We start from the raw sequence: 23,230 nt of genomic DNA, 5'->3' as shown, positions 1-23,230 counted from the left end.
CCAAACGTGGATTCCACAAAAGTCCCAAGAATCAAAAAAAATTCCGGCAACCAACATTCCTGCAACAGAAGCATCTCTCGATAAAATAAAAATGGTCTCCTTTCCCGTGGCATCAAAGCTCAAAGCAGAATAGTGCACAAATGAAAAATGCAAGAAATGTTTGTGAACAAGTTTTTCCCCGTCAGTTCTTCCAAACCAAGATCTTGATGTATTTGTTCCCCGCCGTTTAACGTATATGCCTAAAAATGCCATGGAACCGAGTTATAGATAGGGAGGAAGAAATTTCGCTAAGAATCAGTTGATGGGCCAACCCATTCAATCACCAATTGGAAGGAACTATCAATGGAGAGGATTGAGATCAGCCATCGAGAACAATTAGGACAACATGGAACGCCAATGTGGAAGAAGGGGCCTGCCTATTGATGAGGAGAAAGCTAGTTTGGGGAATAATAAAAGAGACAGAAGATTGGGGGGGATGGGGGGATGGAATCTGAACCTGGAAGAGGACATTTGCTCAAAGGGACAAGTTGTCTACTATAATGTAAACATGGGGTGTGGAGGTTTTGGAAGAAACTACAGAAAGAGAGGGATGGCATCAGCACCTGAGATCAGTAATAACCATCACAGGAAAAGAAGAAAAAAATGCTTGTATAGGATATATTAAAATATATTGGAGAATTTTTGTATCCCTTGTCTCACAATACTTTATTAATGGGGAAGCTTGCTAATTACTAATTACTAATTATACGATCTGTCAAACAAAATTGCCGCCACTTCTCTCACTCATAAATAATATAGTACGACAACAACGCTAATAATTATAATTCATATATTACTGGTAGGTAACACCCTCACCACTTACGACCTCACCGATGCAGTAAACTGAATTCCTTCCATTTCCTTCCCCAAGTATTCTAGCAGACGCCTCCGGGCTAACAACAAGAACCATCCCAATTCCCATATTGAATGTCCGCCTCATCTCGGTATCTTCAATTCCTCCCGCCTGCATAAATTAAATCATCAACAATGTTTCTCTAGAATACCGGTAAGCACACAAAAACAATGACACGTTCAGTCTTCATAGGTTCAGATACTACATCTATAATCTGTCTACTTTTTATAAGGTGAGTAACTGATAAGTGACCTCAACGTTCTGACAACCAGTCCTTAAAAGCTCAAAGGGTAAAGACGAACCCACTTCTAGGTATCAGAAGAATAGCTTGACCTGAGCCTATTTGGAGTCAAATAAGTAGGAAATAATTGCCCATGAAGTCCACCCTGTCAGTATCCGACTGGGTGGAATCTACAAAAATAAAACAAATAACTACAACCCTCATTATAAACAAAATCGTGCTAGGGATAAAACTTAATTGGAACCAAACTTTAATTAATGAGCATTCACATGATGTGGCCTTTTCGCAATACTAATAGCCACAAAACCTTCCAAACTAGGACAAATCATTGTGTCTTTCTCTTGGTCATCTACTGTTAGTCCGCTTGATAGAACTTAAATCACAATATTTGAATAGGGTCATAAAGGAAACATGATGGCACTTAAACCACAAAATTTGAATATAATTAGACAGATATACAACCTAACAAAATAATTAGACAGATATACAACCTAACAAAATAATTCTAACCATGTATACAAGTGGGTTTCGAATTGAGATCACTTCTTACCTCTTGAATCCATTTGAATATGGCAGGGACCTCCCAAGAGTCCTTATATATGGTAGCTCCAAGGCCTTGTGGAAAGACACGGGGTATATTGTCTGTAAACCCACCACCTGTGATGTGGGATATTCCCTTCACACCACCCTTGCTAATAATGTCAAGCACCTATTTAACAAATAAAAGATAAGATACTTGGAATTGCTAATCATTAGATAACCATTATAACATTGAGAAGAAACTTTCGCCTGTGAGATGACCTGTTTAACATATAAGACAGTTGGAGCCATTAATGCTTCACCTAACGTGACCGGCTTTCCATTGCTTCTAGGAAGTTGGTCCCTCAACGAAAGACCACTTTGAGCAAGAACCCTGTACAGAAATTACGAAAATCACGTTGTAAGGATATAGAGCAAACATGGGGAGAAAACTAAGAGCAATAGACTAAATGAATCACTTCGTTCATGGGTATAAGACGGAGCATCAATAAGTTTCTAATCATGCCTTGTTTGATTTCTCATTTAGTTTTATGAAGATAATGGAAAACAAAGATTTTCTTAAAGCAAAACATAACCTTCTAACAAGAGAAAACCCATTAGAATGGACCCCACTAGATGGAAGACCAATGAGAACATCTCCAGCTACAATGTTTTCCCCATTGATGACTGAATCCTTTTTGACAATGCCAACCGCAAAACCACTGAGATCATATTCTCCATTTGCATAGAAATCAGGCATTTCAGCTGTCTACAAAGCGCAGAACTTAGTAATCATGACGTTCCATTTCAACAAATTCTATTCAAGTACAAAATCTGCCTCTCATCCAGGATTTCAGATAGCTATATTCCCATATTATTCATGAGACATACATTAACTAATTGCATGAAAAAGAAATGACAATGTCCAACAATAGGTTTTGACGAAAACACTCAGTTGGACAAATGAGAGGTGAATATTAAGAAAAATATTAAAAAGTGGAAATAATAGTAGAACTGATAATGCGCTATATTAGGTTTAGATTTCAGACACCAAAAACCTGCTTTTGGCCTTAAAAACAGCAAATCCCCCAACTCATTCAAATATGCATGAAGCATATCTGGAAGAACAGTAAGTGTCAAAATATTATGATTTCTTCAAAAAATTATGTAAGGTTTTGGGACATTATAAAGAAGCAAAAGTCACATGTTTAAAATAGTATTTGCACACAATAATCAAGTAGAATTAAGTACTGCATCACAGGAAGCGGTACCGAATTTGTAAAACCCAGTATTATATGGAGTTTCACTGTTTATCAGCAATAATTGTCATGCAGCAGTAGAGCTACAGTTCAATCTTTTCAATGACATTCATTGCTAGGCAAAAATTGCTCGTGCAAGTGCTTTGGAAAAACTGAAATACCTCCCCGCCTAAAAGAACACAGTCAGACTGTTTGCATCCATCAATGATCCCTTTTATCACCTGAATAAAATGATAAATATATTACAAATTTTCTTGTATCATGTATGGATTTGTACATATCTGCAGAACTCAAACTAAAAAAGATGTAAATAATGGATTTAAGGAACAATCCGCCAACTCTGACACAGCAAACAGTATAACAGTAACCTGTACCTTTTCAGCAAGATCAACGTCAAGATGACTTGTAGCAAAGTAATCAAGAAAAAACAATGGTTTTGCTCCAGAAGTAACAATGTCATTGACACTCATAGCGACCTGAAAAAATGAAACATGAAGTCTCAGAGTCTCAGTTACTTCCAAAAAGCAATGTTATTTAAGCACTGTTCGTTTAAGATTATGACAACCGATTGTGAGTGCCGAACCGATTATTGGACTCAAAATTACATTTAAATTTAAGTCCGATAAACAGTTTGGTACTCACAATCGGTAGTCATAATCTGAAACAAACAGGGCGCTAGTATGCAGCACCGATTCCAGATTATACCAGATCAATCCCAATAGTCTCATGGATTCCAGTTTCAAAAGCAAGTTTAAGCTTTGTCCCCACACCATCTGTACCGGCAACAAGGTATGAATCTCCTGCCAATGGAAAAACAGAAAAATGCATCAACAACCAGCACCAAAAAGCAATAATCTACAAAGATCCCAATAAATGAAATAATAAGACTCTCTCTCTCTCTCTCTCTCTGAAAATTAATAAGATCGAAGAATCCAATGATAAAGTAACTATGGCATGCGATATGCTGTTATAGATGCCGGCATGGAAGCTCATTAGAATTTGCTACGGGGCAGAACTCATTCAAATCAAGGCACGGCTCGGAAGTAGCATTGGATGAAAAGGTGTAGCACTAATGGCTGCAAGGCTGTAAGCACAGTTGATTGTGCATGCAAGCAGGTGCTTTAGTATTTTTGGCATGGCGAGAGAGTGTTCGGGAGAAACAGGTCTCACCTGGGTTACTTGTAGGGGGAAAGCAGATAAAATTAGATATGAAATTTTCCCAAATAAAAAGATTAGCAATTATAAGTATTTAATGGATGTTTATAAGCAACAAAAGTCATGTGGGGTATGAACCTTGGGGGCAGACAGTTGCCAAAGTTTAAGCTGACTCAAATACTCAGAGAATATTATTTAAAACCCTCTGATCTATACAGCCGAAGAATTCAGACATGGAATAATTTCAGTAACAGAACAACCAGCCATTGTTCTTCCTAGGAAGTGTCAACACAAGTGAAATAAACATTTATTTCATCAAATGGGCAAAAAGACAGAAAAAAAAAATCAAGTAGTCAACATAACAATAAAGACAATGCAGAATTACAGGTAGAACAAACAGTTGCCAAAATCGATTATAACCAGCATAATCTTCCAATGAAAGACAAGAAGAAACAAGAAATTTAACAAATTGGGTCTGTTGATGAATACTCTTACATGTCAATTATTCTACAATTAGGGAAATCTGTTGCGTGCCTAGATAGGCCCCACTTGGGTGGAATAAATTAGTTTAGATTTGTGTTGCTTGTGAGTTTGCTATCTAGTTGTTTGGCATGGGAATAAGTCGTACACGATTTAAATAATGGAAGATCCAATATTTCAAAATTGTATCTAGAATGGCTGGAAAGGTAGAAACAAGACCAGACATAATTTGATCGTTATGGGCAAATCCAAAATCTTTGTAGACCGAGCTGATTCTTCCCCCAACTAACGAAGAGATCTTGGCGGAATTGCCACATGTGAAATCGAGCACAATTTTGTAAAGAGATACAAAATACAGTTAAATGGGTAAGTGGCTGCAATTGCAAACTTGCAAAGTAGTAAGTAGTCTTTTTTCAAATCAATCAAATTGTGAACTGATTTGGGTTTGTAACAACATCTCACTTAAATGGGTAATATCAACATACGTCCACATAGAATAAGAAAGATAGAAGCATAAATGAAGTGAAAGAGAAATACCCAGAGGGAAAAGCCCTCCAAACCCTCCGATTCCAGGTGCCATCTTCGCGATCCTCCGAACGAGCTCCGACCCGGCATCAATATCCACACCAGCATCCTTATACGTGAGACCCTTAACCCCTTCGCTCTTCGAACAAGAGATTGCAGAGATTCTCTTTGTTCTTCCCGTTCTATCTTCCCTTTCAGCAGATAGAGAGAGCTGCAACCTTTTGGATATGGGTTGTGAGAAAAGGGGCTTTGCAAGATAGGGATTTTGCTCCGAGGGTCTGGTAGAGATTGTAATGCCATGGAGGAGTTCGGCAGTCGCCCCGAAGCTGGTATTCATGTTGACAAGAGAAAGAATGAGAGGGGACTTTCGTAAAAGTAGCAACTTTGGTGAGGGTTCGGAGGAGGGTTCCGTTAATTTATGGAGATTTTGTTGGCGGTGCTCTGTACTTGGGCTTGGGGGGCCCGGGCCCAATATGGCAATATGGGTACGGATAAAGCCCCCTCTTTAGTCTTTAACGTTAAGTTTTAAAGGCACAGATAAAACGATAAAGGGGTGAATTTATCCTCGAGCAGTAAACCATTCTCACAGAAACCGTTAGAGGGGGGATATCATTTCCCTAAATTTCCCCCTTTTTTTCTATTTTCGCCCCCTCATAGTCTTACTGTCTAACAGCTGGTAAACTAAAGTCACTCTCTCGACGGATTCGTTGATATCTTTCGGGTCAGGGAGGGATTCCTTCAATACCAGCCCATCCATCGAATCTTTCTCTATCTCTGCGCTAAAACCCTAAAACTAAATCTTGATAATTTATACAGAGAAAACAAGGAAATAGAAAAGAGAGGATAAACACCCTAGTGCTCACTCCGATATCAGAAGCCTATTTTAAACATGGACTTTTAGAAATAGGCCCAAGTCCAGCCAAATTAGCTTTAACCCTACTTACTCGAACACACCTCCAAAAACCCCTCGCAAATCCATAGCCACTCCCCTCGGAAAACCCTGGTGTTGCAGCGTTTCCAAGCAAAAATGTTAGACGCCCCTGCCTCTGGTTGAGTAATGGTTCCATCAATGAACCCTAGCTTGTTCTTAGCATCAAAAGCGGTCTTCACGGCACGTTTCCAGAGTGGATAATTATCGCCAGTGAGTTGCTGAGAGACTATCATCATCCCATGATTATCTGAGTGATGGAGATAGAAAGGAGAGGAATAATCATTGGATTCTCCATGACTGGTGTTTTACTCAGTTGACATGGTGAATGAGACGGAACAAGAAAAACAGAGCAGCAGAAGTTGTAGAGCATAATCAATTACCTAATGCTTTGATACCATAATAAATCTGAATAAACCAAACTTAGAGAAACAGTAAAACAGCTGTCAAAAGGTCAATACAATTCCCCAAAGTTCACAGAAGTCAAAAGCCGATTAGAAAAGAAAAGACAAAGTGAGTCTGTGCAATTATTAAAACAAAGTAGAGCCGATATCAAAAGCCTATTTTAAACATTGGCTTTAAGAAATAGGCCCAAGTCCAGCCAAACTAGCTTTCACCCTACTTACTCGAACACGCCTCCAAAAACCCCTTGCAAAACCCCAGCCACTCCCCTCGCAAAACCATGGTGTTGCAGCGTTTCCAGGCAAAAATGTTAGATGACCCGGCCTCTGGTTGAGTAATGGTTCCATCAATGAACCCTAGCCTGTTCATAGCATCAAGAGCGGTCTTCATGGCACGCTTCCAGAGTGGATTATTATCGCCTGTGAGTTGCTGAGAGACTATCATCATCCCCTGATTATCTGAGTGATGGAGATAGAAAGGAAAGGAATAATCATTGGATTCTCCATGACTGGTGTTTTACTCAGTTGACATGGTGAACGAGAAGGAGCAAGAAAAAGAGAGCAGCAGACGTTGTAGAGCATAACCGATTACCTAATGCATTGCTACCATAATAAATCTGAATAAACCAAACTTAGACAAAGAGTAAAACAGCTGTCAAAAGGTCATTACAATTCTCAAAAGTTCACAAAAGTCAAAAGCCGATTAGAAAAGAAAAGACAAAGTGAGTCTGTGCAATTATTAAAACATAAGAGTGCCGATATCAGAAGCCTATTTTAAACCTGGGCTTTTAGAAATAGGCCCAAGTCCAGCCAAACTAGCTTTAACCCTACTTACTAGAACACGCCTCCAAAAATGCCTCGCAAAACCCTAGCCACTCCCCTCGCATAACGCTGGTGTTGCAGCATTTCTAGGCAAAAAGGTTAGATGCCCCTGCCTCTGGTTGAGTAATGGTTCCATCAATGAACCCTAGCTTATTCTTAGCATCAAGAGCGGTCTTCATGACACGCTTTCAGAGTGGATAATTATCGCCAGTGAGTTGCTGAGAGACTATCTTCATCCCCTGATTATCTGTGTGATGGAGATAGAAAGGAGAGGAATAATCATTGGATTCTCCATGACTGGTGTTTTACTCAGTTGACATGGTGAACGAGAAGGAACAAGAAAAAGAGAGCAGCAAAAGTTGTAGAGCATAATCGATTACCTAATGCATTGATACCATAATAAATCTGAATAAACCAAACTTAGAGAAAGAGTAAAACAGCTGTCGAAAGGTCATTAGAATTCCCCAAAGTTCACAAAAGTAAAAAGCCGATTAGAAAAGAAAAGACAAAGTGAGTCTGTGCAATTATTAAAACATAACAGTGCCCATATCAGAAGCCTATTGTAAACATGGGCTTTTAGAAATAGGCCCAAGTCCAGCCAATCTAGCTTTAACCCTACTTACTCGAACACGCCTCCAAAAACCCCTCGCAAAACCCTAGCCACTCCCCTCGCAAAACCCTGGTGTTGCAGCGTTTCCAGGCAAAAAGGTTAGATGCCCTTGCCTCTGGTTGAGTAATGCTTCCATCAATGAACCCTAGCTTGTTCTTAGCATCAGGAGCGGTATTCATGGCACGCTTTCAGAGTGGATAATTATCGTCTGTGAGTTGCTGAGAGACTATCATCATTCCCTGATTATCTGAGTGATGGAGATAGAAAGGAGAGGAATAATCATTGGATTCTCCATGACTGGTCTTTTACTCAGTTGACATGGTGAACGAGAAGGAACAAGAAAAAGAGAGCAGCATAAGTTGTAGAGCATAATCGATTACCTAATGCATTGATACCATAATAAATCTGAATAAACCAAAGTTAGAGAAACAGTAAAACAGCTGTCGAAAGGTCATTACAATTCCCCGAAGTTCACAAAAGTAAAAAGCCGATTAGAAAAGAAGAGACAAAGTGAGTTTGTGCAATTATTAAAACATAGTAGTTCCGATATCAGAAGCCTATTTTAAACATGGGCTTTTAGAAATAGGTCCAAGTCCAGCCAAACTAGCTTTAACCCTACTTACTCGAACACGCCTCCAAAAACCCCTTGCAAAACCCTAGCCATTCCCCTCGCATAACCCTGGTGTTGCAGCGTTTCCAGGCAAAAAGGTTAGATGCCCCTGCCTCTGCTTGAGTAATGGTTCCATCATAGAACCCTAGCTTGTTCTTAGCATCAAGAGCGGTCTTCATGGCACGCTTCCATAGTGGATAATTATCGCCTGTGAGTTGCTGAGAGACTATCATCATCTCCTGATTATCTGAGTGATTGAGATAGAAAGGAGAGGAATAATCATTGGATTCTCCATGACTGGTGTTTTACTCAATTGACATGGTGAACGAGAAGGAGCAAGAAAAAGAGAGCAGCAGACGTTGTAGAGCATAATCGATTACCTAATGCTTTAATACCATAATAAATCTGAATAAACCAAACTTAGAGAAAGAGTAAAACAGCTGTCAAAAGGTCATTACAATTCCCCAAAGTTCACAAAAGTCAAAAGCCGATTAGAAAAGAAAAGACAAAGTGAGTCTGTGCAATTATTAAAACATAACAGTGCCCATATCAGAAGCCTATTTTAAACATGGGCTTTTAGAAATAGGCCCAAGTCCAGCCAATCTAGCTTTAACCCTACTTACTCGAACACGCCTCCAAAAACCCCTCGCAAAACCCTAGCTACTCCCCTCGCAAAACCCTGGTGTTGCAGCGTTTCCAGGCGAAAAGGTTAGATGCCCTTGCCTCTGGTTGAGTAATGCTTCCATCAATGAACCCTAGCTTGTTCTTAGCATCAAGAGCGGTCTTCATGGCACGCTTTCAGAGTGGATAATTATTGCCTGTGAGTTGCTGAGAGACTATCATCATCCCCTGATTATTTGAGTGATGGAGATAGAAAGGAGAGGAATAATCATTGGATTCTCCATGACTGGTCTTTTACTCAGTTGACATGGTGAACGAGAAGGAACAAGAAAAAGAGAGCAGCATAAGTTGTAGAGCATAATCGATTACCTAATGCATTGATACCATAATAAATCTGAATAAACCAAACTTAGAGAAAGAGTAAAACAGCTGTCGAAAGGTCATTACAATTCCCCAAAGTTCACAAAAGTAAAAAGCCGATTAGAAAAGAAAAGACAAAGTGAGTCTGTGCAATTATTAAAACATAGTAGTGCCGATATCAGAAGCCTATTTTAAACATGGGCTTTGAGAAATAGGCCCAAGTCCAGCAAAATTAGCTTTAACCCTACTTACTCGAACACGCCTCCAAAAACCCCTCGCAAAACTGTAGCCACTCCCCTCGTAAAACCCTATTATTGCAGCATTTCCAGGCAAAAAGGTTAGATGCCCCTGCCTCTGGTTGAGTAATGGTTCCATCATAGAACCCTAGCTTGTTCTTAGCATCAAGAGCGGTCTTTATGGCACGCTTCAAGAGTGGATAATTGTCGCCTGTGAGTTGCTGAGAGACTATCATCCCCTGATTATCTGAGTGATGGAGATAGAAAGGAGAGGAATAATCATTGGATTCTCCATGACTGGTCTTTTACTCAGTTGACATGGTGAACGAGAAGGAACAAGAAAAAGAGAGCAGCATAAGTTGTAGAGCATAATCGATTACCTAATGCATTGATACCATAATAAATCTGAATAAACCAAACTTAGAGAAAGAGTAAAACAGCTGTCGAAAGGTCATTACAATTCCCCAAAGTTCACAAAAGTAAAAAGCCGATTAGAAAAGAAAAGACAAAGTGAGTCTGTGCAATTATTAAAACATAGTAGTGCCGATATCAGAAGCCTATTTTAAACATGGGCTTTGAGAAATAGGCCCAAGTCCAGCAAAATTAGCTTTAACCCTACTTACTCGAACACGCCTCCAAAAACCCCTCGCAAAACTGTAGCCACTCCCCTCGTAAAACCCTATTATTGCAGCATTTCCAGGCAAAAAGGTTAGATGCCCCTGCCTCTGGTTGAGTAATGGTTCCATCATAGAACCCTAGCTTGTTCTTAGCATCAAGAGCGGTCTTCATGGCACGCTTCAAGAGTGGATAATTGTCGCCTGTGAGTTGCTGAGAGACTATCATCATCCCCTGATTATCTGAGTGATGGAGATAAAAAGGAGAGGAATAATCATTGGATTCTCCATGACTGGTGTTTTACTCAGTTGACATGGTGAACGAGAAGGAGCAAGGAAAAGATAGCAGCAGACGTTGTAGAGCATAATCGATTACCTAATGCTTTGATACCATAATAAATCTGAATAAACCAAACTTAGAGAAACAGTAAAACAGCTGTCGAAACGTCATTACAATTCCCCAAAGTTCACAAAAGTAAAAAGCCGATTAGAAAAGAAAAGACAAAGTGAGTCTGTGCAATTATAAAAACATAGTAGTGCCGATATCAGAAGCCTATTTTAAACATGGGCTTTGAGAAATAGGCCCAAGTCCAGCAAAACTAGCTTTAACCCTACTTACTCGAACAAGCCTCCAAAAACCCCTCGCAAAACTGTAGCCACTCCCCTCGTAAAACCTTATTATTGCAGCATTTCCAGGCAAAAAGGTTAGATGCCCCTGCCTCTGGTTGAGTAATGGTTCCATCATAGAACCCTAGCTTGTTCTTAGCATCAAGAGCGGTCTTTATGGCACGCTTCAAGAGTGGATAATTGTCGCCTGTGAGTTGCTGAGAGACTATCATCATCCCCTGATTATCTGAGTGATGGAGATAAAAAAGAGAGGAATAATCATTAGATTCTCCATGACTGGTGTTTTACTCAGTTCACATGGTGAACGAGAAGGAACAAGAAAAAGAGAGCAGCATAAGTTGTAGAGCATAATCGATTACCTAAGGCATTGATACCATAATAAATCTGAATAAACCAAAGTTAGAGAAACCGTAAAACAGCTGTCGAAAGGTCATTTCAATTCCCCAAAGTTCACAAAAGTAAAAAGCCGATTAGAAAAGAAAAGACAAAGTGAGTCTGTGCAATTATTAAAACATAGTAGTGCCAATATCAGAAGCCTATTTTAAACATGGGCTGTTAGAAATAGGTCCAAGTCCAGCCAAACTAGCTTTAACCCTACTTACTCGAACACGCCTCCAAAAACCCCTCGCAAAACCCTGGCCACTCCCCTCACAAAACCCTGGTGTTGCAGCGTTTCCAGCCAAAAACGTTAGATGCCACTGCCTCTGGTTGAGTAATGGTTCCATCAATGAACCCTAACTTGTTCTTATCATCAAGAGCGATCTTCATGGCACGCTTCCAGAGTGGATAATTATCGCTTGTGAGTTGCTGAGAGCCAATCATCATCCCCTGATAATCTGAGTGTAAGAACCGGTAAAATAGATATATATATATATATATATATATATATATATATATATATATATAAATATAAAAATGGCCTCATAGGTGGGTAATCATCGGCCATTACTCATTTTCCCCAAGTTAATCGGGCATGAGGACATCTGGCATAATGGGGCGTACACGATTCGAACCCAAGTCTAAGCTAAGATTGAACGGCTTCCTACCACTAAGCCACCGCCCCAGATGTCAACAAAAACGGAATAGATATATATATGTTAAAAATTTCCAATAGTCACTATTCACAATAGTCACTATGCGAGATTACTATGCAGAAATACTATGCAAGTTCACTATTGAGATACACTATTTAAAAGTATTATTCACAGTAGGACCCACCGAGTACTATTTACAAACGAGTCCCACCATCCGCAGGTCCCACATCAGCGGGCCCCACATCAGCGGGCCCCACACAAGTAGGTCTCACACAAGTAGGTCCCACACAAGCGGGCCCCACGACCAGCGGGTCCTACCACCAGCGGGACCCATCCCTAGTGGAAACGAAAATATCATCGCACCGACGAAAATAATAATAAAAAAATGCAAAAATACTATTGACCGACAAAATTAATAATAAAAAAATATTATTAACTATGCAAAATACTGTTAACCGACGAAAATAATAATTTAAAATAGTAAATAGTTTTTACTATGCAAAAGTACTATGCAAAAATACTATTGACCGACAGAAATAATAATTTAAAATAGTAAATAGTCTTTACTATGCAAAAAGTACTATGCAAAAAAATGTCTATAAATAGAGGAGGAGGAGGAGAAGAAAAGGAGAAGAGAAGAGAAGAGAAGAGAAGAGAGAGAGAGAGAGAGAGGAAGAGAAGAGAAGAAAGAGAAAGAGGAAGAGAGAGAGAAGAAGGAAAAAGAAAATCCACTACCAAGTAAGTCTTTTATAATAGTCTCTCTTTCATGGTTGGTTCTACCACCTAAAATTATTTGAAAGCAATGATCTCTTTCAATGGTTGGTTCTACCACCTAAATTATTTAATGATCTCTTTCATGGTTGGTTCTACCACCTACCTATATTTTATTTGAAGTAATGGTTGGTTTTACCACCTATATGGATAAAGTAATGGTTGGTTCTACCACCTATATACTTAACGGTGAAATACTAGCATAGTAACCGTAAAGTAAACTTTATCAACTTATGGTGAAATGAATAGTGACATGATGGGGCCCACATAAATAGTGACATGATGGGGCCCACATAAATAGTGACATGCAGGGCCCACATAAATAGTGACATGATGGGGCCCACATGAATAGTAGCATGTGGGGCCCACATGAATAGTGAACACAGGGAACCTTATTTTAGGACATAAATGGACACAGAAAGGACTAGTGTTGTCTGTGTGATATTAAAAGGACCTAGACTAAAATAAGTTGACCTATTTCACTTATTTGCCTACAGGAGCCATCTCGTCCTACTGCGACTATAAGAAAAGGCAGGTGACAGCTAGACCTTGTCTTGTAATGGTGTTCAATATAATTGTCTATGCAATGTAGCTCTGCTTATAAATTGCCTGATAAATACCTGCTTAGTGAATTTATACTCGCTTGCCTGGAATCAAATGAATTGAAATGAATGCTGGAATCAAATGAATTGAAATGAATGCAGGAAGAAAGGCAAAGGTAAGTAATTGCATACATGTTGCATACATGGGGGAAAGTGAAGGGGAACTTAAGGGTGTGGTGGAATCATCCTGGGACCTAAGGTCCAAAGGCCAACGCGAGAAGCGTGTACTGCCTTTCGTTGGCAAACCAACCAAAAAGGGAAAGTATCCCCGAGGGATAGTATCCCCGGCTCGGCAAAATGCGAGACCGTAATCCAAGTCCATAACGTCACTACCTTCAGACAGGGGTAGTGGTTAGCCGTGCGGCAAGGACACCGGCAGAAAAAAATAAAATAAAATGAAAAAGTCAGAAAAGAACTGACAGAAAAATAATTGGGGGAAAAGCCGGATGTACCTGGGGAATGTGCTGTCTCATAATTATTGCATGCATAGCATACATTGAAATTATTGTCATTCCTTTTATTTATATTGCCATGGGCATTGTAATCTTTATTATATTGTTTCTAGACATTATTGAGGATGTAGATTATATTGTATGCACTGTTATTATTGTCTCTTTTACTTTGCTCGGTCTTTGGATGACCCTGCTTTGACGTTGATTCCTCCACCACAGGGGTTGAGGCATTAGATGGCGGAGCATTTGCAAATGAAGGAACCATGGGATAAGGGACTGTGTGATCAGAGAGTTCGTTCCTGGAGTCCTTGCATTTTGACGTCTTACGTCATGTATCATTTTTAAGTTGTAATAAGATTCTATCGGGATCGTCGTTGATGCTTGTATAAAAAAAAAAAAAAAAAAAAATATTTCCATGATTTTTACTTTCTTTTGCTCGTAGCGACACGACGGAAATCGGGTCGTTACAGTTGTGGTATCAAAGCTCTGGGTTTTTGTGAAATACCTGGACTTCGTGAGAGTGGGTAGATTATAGGATTGGGGTAGACAATTAAGACTTGTCGACCAAAATATATGCACTCTGATTTTATACCCTTAAAGGGAAGACACAATAGTAAATTTTAATACCTACTCAATTAATGACAACAAAGTCTTCTATTAGCAGATGTATCAGAGGAGGGGAGCTGCTAACCAGGCGAATGTCCCTACTAATGATGGACATGAACCATCTCAGCTCGTTACGCATGGCCCAGTTCAACCTCAAAATCAGGATAGTCTGCAAATGCTTGCAGAAATTCTTAAACAGAATCAGATAGCTAATCAGACCGCCCTTCAGGCCATCGCAGCCAATCTCGGGAATCGTCAGGAGTCGAGACCTCGTGAGGATGCCTCTCAGATGCATCGTCAGTTCCGAGACTACCATCCATCTGAGTTTACTGGTTCAGGTGATCCCTTAGCGGCAGATCATTGGATTACAGAGATAGAGGGGATCTTTGCAGTAATGGAGTGCTCAAGTATTCAGAAGATGCGTTTTGCTTCCTTCTTACTGAAGGGAGAAGCGGGTGTCTGGTGGCGGACTATGATTCAGAACTATCCCGCAGTCTTGTCAGGGACTTGGGGACAGTTCAAGTCTCGCTTCAATGAGCAGTTCTTTCCGGAGCGCATAAGAGATCAATTGGCGGGGCAGTTCGCAGAACTAAAGCAGGGGGCTTTGACTGTGGCTCAGTATGGAGCCAAGTTCAGAGAGCTGTCTCGTTTTGCACCTGGATATGCAGCAACAGAGGCAGATCGGGTTCGGAAATTTGTTAGCGGTCTTCGCCCTTCCATTAAGGCGAGTATCGTTAACCTTGGTTCTAGGACCTTGGCAGAAGCCTGTGAGAAGGCCGAGGTGGCAGAAGACTGTGAGAAGTCAGTACAGGCAGCTAGATCTCAATCTATTGTTAGCAGGAATCAGGGACCTCCACCCAAAAAGCAGAGGACGGATGGTGGATCGCAATCCAAGACCTTGTGCTCTCTTTGCGGAAAATTCCATTCAGGCCAGTGTTGGAAATCAATAAATGTCTGTTTCAATTGTGGGGATCCCAACCATAAGCAGAGGGATTGCCCTAAAAAGAAGCGTCAGCAGTATACCGGACAGCCATATCAGCAGCAGCAGCAGGCTCTTCCTAGACCTCCATTCCAGCCGCAGCAGCAAAATCAGTGGAGGGGAAACCCAAAGCTCATACCAGTTCAAGGAAGAAATGCACCCCAAGCTCCTATAAATCGGGTCTTTGCCTTGAGTCAGCGCGACGCTGAAGCATCCGATGCAGTTATCGAAGGACAGCTTCACGTTAATGGTATATCTGTTCATGTCTTATTTGATTCTGGCTCTACATTATCATTTATATCGCCTGATTTTGTTCGAGAAGTAGCTTTATCTCCTGTACCCTTACTACATCCGTTGAGAGTGGTCACACCAATAGGTGATGTGGTAATTACTGACTTGGTATGTAAGGGTTGCAAAATTAAAATTAGGGACCGGGAGCTTTTGGGAGACCTTGTATTGCTGAATATGAATGACTTCAAGGTCATCTTAGGCATGAACTGGTTGGCGTCTTACCACGCCAGTGTGGATTGTTTCCATAAGGTGGTGGTGTTCAGAATACCCGGAGAGGAAGAATTCTTATTTAAGGGTGTGAAGCGCCCTGGCAAAATCAAAATTATTGCTGCATTAAGGGCCCAGAAAATGTTAAGTAGGGGATGTGAAGGTTTCTTGGCGTATGTGAAGAAAGAGGATGATGGTGTAGGGTTATCAGCAGCTGATATTCCCGTGGTAAGTGAATTCCTTGATGTTTTTCCAGAGGATCTCACGGAGTTGCCTCCCCACAGGGAGATCGACTTCACCATTGCTCTCGAGCCAGGAACCTTACCCATTTCCAAAGCACCTTATCGGATGGCCCCTGCCGAGTTGAAGGAATTGAAGGAACAGTTGTCTGAGTTGCTTGAGAAAGGATTCATCAGGCCAAGTTATTCGCCGTGGGGTGCTCCTGTTCTACTTGTTAAAAAGAAGGATGGCAGCCTCCGTTTATGCATCGATTATCGGCAACTGAATAAGGTTACTGTCAAAAATCGTTATCCTTTGCCTATCTTTTTGACCAGTTGCAGGGAGCTTGTCACTTTTCTAAGATTGACCTCAGATCAGGGTATCATCAGCTTCGTGTCAGAGATGAGGACATATCCAAGACAGCTTTTAGGACCCGATACGGTCATTTTGAATTCGTGGTAATGCCTTTTGGCCTGACGAATGCTCCAGCTATCTTTATGGATGTAATGAACAGGATCTTCAAACCCTTCTTAGATCAGTTCATTGTGGTATTTATTGATGATATTCTCATTTATTCTAAGTCCAAGGAAGATCATGCAGAGCATCTAAGGAGAGCACTTGAAACTTTGAGGCAGAATCATTTATTTGCCAAGTTTTCAAAGTGCGAGTTTTGGTTAGAGAGCGTGACATTCCTAGGTCACGTGGTCTCTAAGGAGGGCATCTCAGTTGACCCAGTTAAAGTAGAGGCGGTGTTGCGTTGGAAACAGCCTTCTAACGCAACTGAGGTCAGGAGTTTCTTGGGGCTAGCTGGTTATTACCGAAAATTTGTTGAGGGATTTTCGGCATTGGCTGGTCCTCTGACCAAGTTGACTAGAAAGAATGTCAAGTTTATTTGGGCGGAAGAGTGTGAGCTCAGTTTCCAGGAATTAAAGAAGAGGTTGACTTCGTCGCCTGTTCTTGTCCTCCCTTCTGAAGGAGTGGATTTTGTTATTTATAGCGATGCTTCCATAAAGGGGTTAGGTTGTGTACTTATGCAGGATGGGAAGGTGATTGCATATGGCTCACGGCAGTTGAAGCGGCATGAGGTAAATTACCCTATCCATGACTTAGAATTGGCAGCTGTGGTTTTTGCGCTCAGGATCTGGCGTCATTATTTGTATGGTGTGAAGTTTGAGGTTTTTACGGACCACAAAAGCCTCAAATACCTGTTTGATCAGAAAGAATTAAATATGCGCCAGAGGAGGTGGCTTGAGTTCTTAAAAGACTACGATTTTACATTGAGCTACCATCCAGGTAAAGCCAATGTGGTTGCCGATGCTCTCAGTAGGCAAGGATGTACTAAACTTGCATGCTTGCTGATGGAAGAGTGGAAACTTCTTGAGCAGTTTAGAGATTTGACTCTGGATATTTGCAAAGTGGGTGAAAAATCAGTCTTAGCAAATTTTCGAGTTCAGTCAGACTTTTTGGAGTCGATAAAGGCGGCTCAAGCAGATGATGCAGAGTTGATCAAGTTGAAGAAAGAAGTAGATTCCAGACCAGACTTTTCAATTGGGGCAGACGGTTTCTTGTACTTTAAAAGCAGGATATGTGTGCCAGCTAAAGAAGATCTCAGAAGAAGTATCTTGGATGAGGCTCATAAGTCTCGCTACACCATTCACCCGGGTAGCACCAAGATGTATCATGATTTGAAAAGAAACTTCTGGTGGAGCGGAATGAAAAGAGAAGTGGCTAGCTATGTTTCGAAATGCTTGACTTGTCAGAAAATAAAGATTGAGCATCAGAAACCTGGAGGCACTCTAAAGCCTTTGGAGATACCCATGTGGAAGTGGGATAGTATTTCTATGGACTTCATCATGGGTTTGCCCAAAACCAAGAGCGGTTGTGATAGCATCTGGGTGATTGTTGATCGTCTCACCAAATCTGCACATTTTATCGCCATGAAAAAGACTTGGACTATGAACAAGTTGGCGGAGGTGTATGTGGCGCAAATTATCAGATTGCATGGGGTACCTGCTTCTATAATATCTGACAGGGACACCAGATTCACTTCTAGGTTTTGGTGTGGGTTGCAAGAAGCTTTGGGGTCGAAGCTAAATTTTAGTACTGCCTATCATCCTCAGACGGATGGTCAGACCGAGAGGGTTAACCAGATTGTGGAGGACCTATTGAGAGCCTGTATTCTCGATTTTGGGGGAGACTGGGAGCGTCATTTGCCCCTAGTCGAATTTGCTTATAATAACAGTTATCAGCAAAGTATTCAGATGGCTCCCTTCGAGGCTCTTTATGGTCGTGCTTGTAGATCACCATTGTGTTGGGTTGAAGTTGGTGAAAGGCAGTTGCTTGGGCCGAAATTGGTGGAAGAAACTTCTGAGAAAGTAACCTTGATCAGGGAAAGGTTAAAGGCAGCTCAGAGTAGGCAGAAGAGCTATGCCGATCAGCGGCGTAGAGAGCTCGAGTTCGCTGAAGGAGATATGGTTTTTGTTAAAATCTCGCCTTTCAAAGCAGTTATGCGGTTCGGCAGGAAAGGTAAGTTGAGCCCTCGTTACATCGGGCCTTATCGCATCTCTAAGCAAATTGGATCTCGAGCTTATGAGTTGGAATTACCTCCAAACCTTGATCAGATGCATAATGTATTTCATGTATCCATGCTTCGTCTATATCATCCCGACCCTTCTCACGTGCTAGAAGAGGACGAGGTGGAGCTTCAGGGTGATTGGTCCTTTTCGGAATGACCTGTGCGCATTCTGGAGCGCAAGGACAGAGTTTTGCGGAACAAGTCGATTCCCCTTGTCAGAGTACTTTGGCGTCACCATGGCGTCGATGAGACTACTTGGGAGCGAGAATCCGATATACAGAAAAATTTTCCAGAATTATTTGGAGGTACGCCTTTAGTTACTTAGTGATAGAGAGGAATTTCGGGGACGAAATTTTTTTTAAGGGGGGTAGAATGTAAGAACCGGTAAAATAGATATATATATATATATATATATATATATATATATAAATATAAAAATGGCCTCATAGGTGGGTAATCATCGGCCATTACTCATTTTCCCCAAGTTAATCGGGCATGAGGACATCTGGCATAATGGGGCGTACACGATTCGAACCCAAGTCTAAGCTAAGATTGAACGGCTTCCTACCACTAAGCCACCGCCCCAGATGTCAACAAAAACGGAATAAATATATATATGTTAAAAATTTCCAATAGTCACTATTCACAATAGTCACTATGCGAGATTACTATGCAGAAATACTATGCAAGTTCACTATTGAGATACACTATTTAAAAGTATTATTCACAGTAGGACCCACCGAGTACTATTTACAAACGAGTCCCACCATCAGTAGGTCCCACATCAGCGGGCCCCACACCCGCAGGTCCCACATCAGCGGGCCCCACATCAGCGGGCCCCACACAAGTAGGTCTCACACAAGTAGGTCCCACACAAGCGGGCCCCACGACCAGCGGGTCCTACCACCAGCGGGACCCATCCCTAGTGGAAACGAAAATATCATCGCACCGACGAAAATAATAATAAAAAAATGCAAAAATACTATTGACCGACAAAATTAATAATAAAAAAATATTATTAACTATGCAAAATACTGTTAACCGACGAAAATAATAATTTAAAATAGTAAATAGTTTTTACTATGCAAAAGTACTATGCAAAAATACTATTGACCGACAGAAATAATAATTTAAAATAGTAAATAGTCTTTACTATGCAAAAAGTACTATGCAAAAAAATGTCTATAAATAGAGGAGGAGGAGGAGAAGAAAAGGAGAAGAGAAGAGAAGAGAAGAGAAGAGAGAGAGAGAGAGAGAGAGGAAGAGAAGAGAAGAAAGAGAAAGAGGAAGAGAGAGAGAAGAAGGAAAAAGAAAATCCACTACCAAGTAAGTCTTTTATAATAGTCTCTCTTTCATGGTTGGTTCTACCACCTAAAATTATTTGAAAGCAATGATCTCTTTCAATGGTTGGTTCTACCACCTAAATTATTTAATGATCTCTTTCATGGTTGGTTCTACCACCTACCTATATTTTATTTGAAGTAATGGTTGGTTTTACCACCTATATGGATAAAGTAATGGTTGGTTCTACCACCTATATACTTAACGGTGAAATACTAGCATAGTAACCGTAAAGTAAACTTTATCAACTTATGGTGAAATGAATAGTGACATGATGGGGCCCACATAAATAGTGACATGATGGGGCCCACATAAATAGTGACATGCAGGGCCCACATAAATAGTGACATGATGGGGCCCACATGAATAGTAGCATGTGGGGCCCACATGAATAGTGAACACAGGGAACCTTATTTTAGGACATAAATGGACACAGAAAGGACTAGTGTTGTCTGTGTGATATTAAAAGGACCTAGACTAAAATAAGTTGACCTATTTCACTTATTTGCCTACAGGAGCCATCTCGTCCTACTGCGACTATAAGAAAAGGCAGGTGACAGCTAGACCTTGTCTTGTAATGGTGTTCAATATAATTGTCTATGCAATGTAGCTCTGCTTATAAATTGCCTGATAAATACCTGCTTAGTGAATTTATACTCGCTTGCCTGGAATCAAATGAATTGAAATGAATGCTGGAATCAAATGAATTGAAATGAATGCAGGAAGAAAGGCAAAGGTAAGTAATTGCATACATGTTGCATACATGGGGGAAAGTGAAGGGGAACTTAAGGGTGTGGTGGAATCATCCTGGGACCTAAGGTCCAAAGGCCAACGCGAGAAGCGTGTACTGCCTTTCGTTGGCAAACCAACCAAAAAGGGAAAGTATCCCCGAGGGATAGTATCCCCGGCTCGGCAAAATGCGAGACCGTAATCCAAGTCCATAACGTCACTACCTTCAGACAGGGGTAGTGGTTAGCCGTGCGGCAAGGACACCGGCAGAAAAAAATAAAATAAAATGAAAAAGTCAGAAAAGAACTGACAGAAAAATAATTGGGGGAAAAGCCGGATGTACCTGGGGAATGTGCTGTCTCATAATTATTGCATGCATAGCATACATTGAAATTATTGTCATTCCTTTTATTTATATTGCCATGGGCATTGTAATCTTTATTATATTGTTTCTAGACATTATTGAGGATGTGGATTATATTGTATGCACTGTTATTATTGTCTCTTTTACTTTGCTCGGTCTTTGGATGACCCTGCTTTGACGTTGATTCCTCCACCACAGGGGTTGAGGCATTAGATGGCGGAGCATTTGCAAATGAAGGAACCATGGGATAAGGGACTGTGTGATCAGAGAGTTCGTTCCTGGAGTCCTTGCATTTTGACGTCTTACGTCATGTATCATTTTTAAGTTGTAATAAGATTCTATCGGGATCGTCGTTGATGCTTGTATAAAAAAAAAAAAAAAAAAAAAAAATATTTCCATGATTTTTACTTTCTTTTGCTCGTAGCGACACGACGGAAATCGGGTCGTTACACTGAGTGATGGAGATAGAAAGGAGAGGAATAATCATTGGATTCTCCATGACTGGTGTTTTACTCAGTTGACATGGTGAACGAGAAGGAGCAAGAAAAAGAGAATAGCAGACGTTGTAGAGCATAATCGATTCCCTAATGCTTTGATACCATAATAAATCTGAATAAACCAAACTCAGAGAAAGAGTAAAACAGCTGTCAAAAGGTCATTACAATTCCCCAAAGTTCACAAAAGTCAAAAGCCGATTAGAAAAGAAAAGACAAAGTGAGTCTGTGAAGTTATTAAAACATAACAGTGCCGATATCAGAAGCCTATTTTAAACTTGGGCTTTTAGAAATAGGCCCAAGTCCAGCCAAACTAGCTTTAACGCTACTTACTCGAACACGCCTCCAAAAACCCCTCGCAAAACCCTAGCCACTCCCCTCGCTAAACCCTGGGGTTGCAGCGTTTCCAGGCAAAAAGGTTAGATGCCCTTGCCTCTGGTTGAGTAATGCTTCCATCAATGAACCCTAGCTTGTCCTTAGCATCAAGAGGGGTCTTCATGGCACGCTTTCAGAGTGGATAATTATCGCCTGTGAGTTGCTGAGAGACTATCATCATCCCCTGATTATCTGAGTGATAGAGATAGAAAGGAGAGGAATAATCATTAGATTCTCCATGACTGGTGTTTTACTCAGTTGACATGGTGAACGAGAAGGAACAAGAAAAAGCGAGCATCATAAGTTGTAGAGCATAATCGATTACCTAATGCATTGATACCATAATAAATCTGAATATACCAAAGTTAGAGAAACAGTAAAACAGCTGTCGAAAGGTCATTACAATTCCCCAAAGTTCACAAAAGTAAAAAGCAGATTAGAAAAGAAAAGACAAAGTGAGTCTGTGCAAATATTAAAACATAGGAGTGCCGATATCAGAAGCCTATTTTAAACATGGGCTTTTAGAAATAGTCCCAAGTCCAGCCAAACTGGCTTTAACCCTACTTACTCGAACACGCCTCCAAAAACCGCAAAACCCTAGCCACTCCCCTCGCAAAACCCTGGTGTTCCAGCGTTTCCAGGCAAAAAGGTTAGATGCCCTTGCCTCTGGTTGAGTAATGCTTCCATCAATGAACCCTAGCTTGTTCTTAGCATCAAGAGCGGTTTTCATGGCACGCTTTCAGAGTGGATGATTATCGCCTGTGAGTTGCTGAGTGACTATCATCATCCCCTGATTATCTGAGTGATGGAGATAGAAAGGAGAGGAATAATCATTAGATTCTCCATGACCGATGTTTTACTCAGTTGACGTGGTGAACGAGAAGGAACAAGAAAAAGAGAGCAGCATAAAATGTAGAGCATAATCGATTACCTAATGCATTGATACCATAATAAATCTGAATAAACCAAAGTTAGAGAAACAGTAAAGCAGCTGTCGAAAGGTCATTACAATTCCCCAAAGTTCACAAAAGTAAAAAGCCGATTAGAAAAGAAAAGACAAAGTGAGTCTGTGCAATTATTAAAACATAGTAGTGCCAATATCAGAAGCCTATTTTAAACATGGGCTTTTAGAAATAGGCCCAAGTCTAGCCAAACTAGCTTTATCCCTACTTACTCGTACACGCCTCCAAAAACCCCTCGCAAAACCCTAGCCACTCCCCTCGCAAAACCCTGGTGTTGCAGCGTTTCCAGGCAAAAAGGTTGGATGCCCCTGCCTCTGGTTGAGTAATGG

General features: G+C 40.7%; 1 protein-coding gene across 1 annotated transcript; it reads right to left on the bottom strand.

The window, feature by feature from the left end:
* Positions 1 to 626: 626 nt before the first annotated feature.
* PUR5 (phosphoribosylformylglycinamidine cyclo-ligase, chloroplast / phosphoribosyl-aminoimidazole synthetase / AIR synthase (PUR5)) lies at positions 627 to 5,578 on the bottom strand. The gene is made up of 8 exons (XM_077363016.1): positions 5,084 to 5,578; positions 3,617 to 3,711; positions 3,286 to 3,387; positions 3,073 to 3,132; positions 2,249 to 2,421; positions 1,935 to 2,046; positions 1,684 to 1,842; positions 627 to 1,003 (listed from the first exon to the last, which is right to left on the bottom strand). The coding sequence occupies exons 1-8, from the start codon at positions 5,406 to 5,408 to the stop codon at positions 833 to 835; spliced, it is 1,197 nt and encodes a 398-aa protein (XP_077219131.1). The 5' UTR covers positions 5,409 to 5,578; the 3' UTR covers positions 627 to 832.
* Between the last annotated feature and the right edge of the window lie 17,652 nt (positions 5,579 to 23,230).

The sequence above is a fragment of the Tasmannia lanceolata genome, unplaced genomic scaffold, assembly GCF_043159265.1.
Source record: "Tasmannia lanceolata isolate RefF3 unplaced genomic scaffold, GAP_Taslan_0.1 ptg000019l, whole genome shotgun sequence".
In the NCBI taxonomy this organism is placed as follows: domain Eukaryota; kingdom Viridiplantae; phylum Streptophyta; class Magnoliopsida; order Canellales; family Winteraceae; genus Tasmannia; species Tasmannia lanceolata.
Note: the sequence above shows the minus strand (reverse complement) of the source record. Positions and strands in the feature narration are given on the sequence as shown.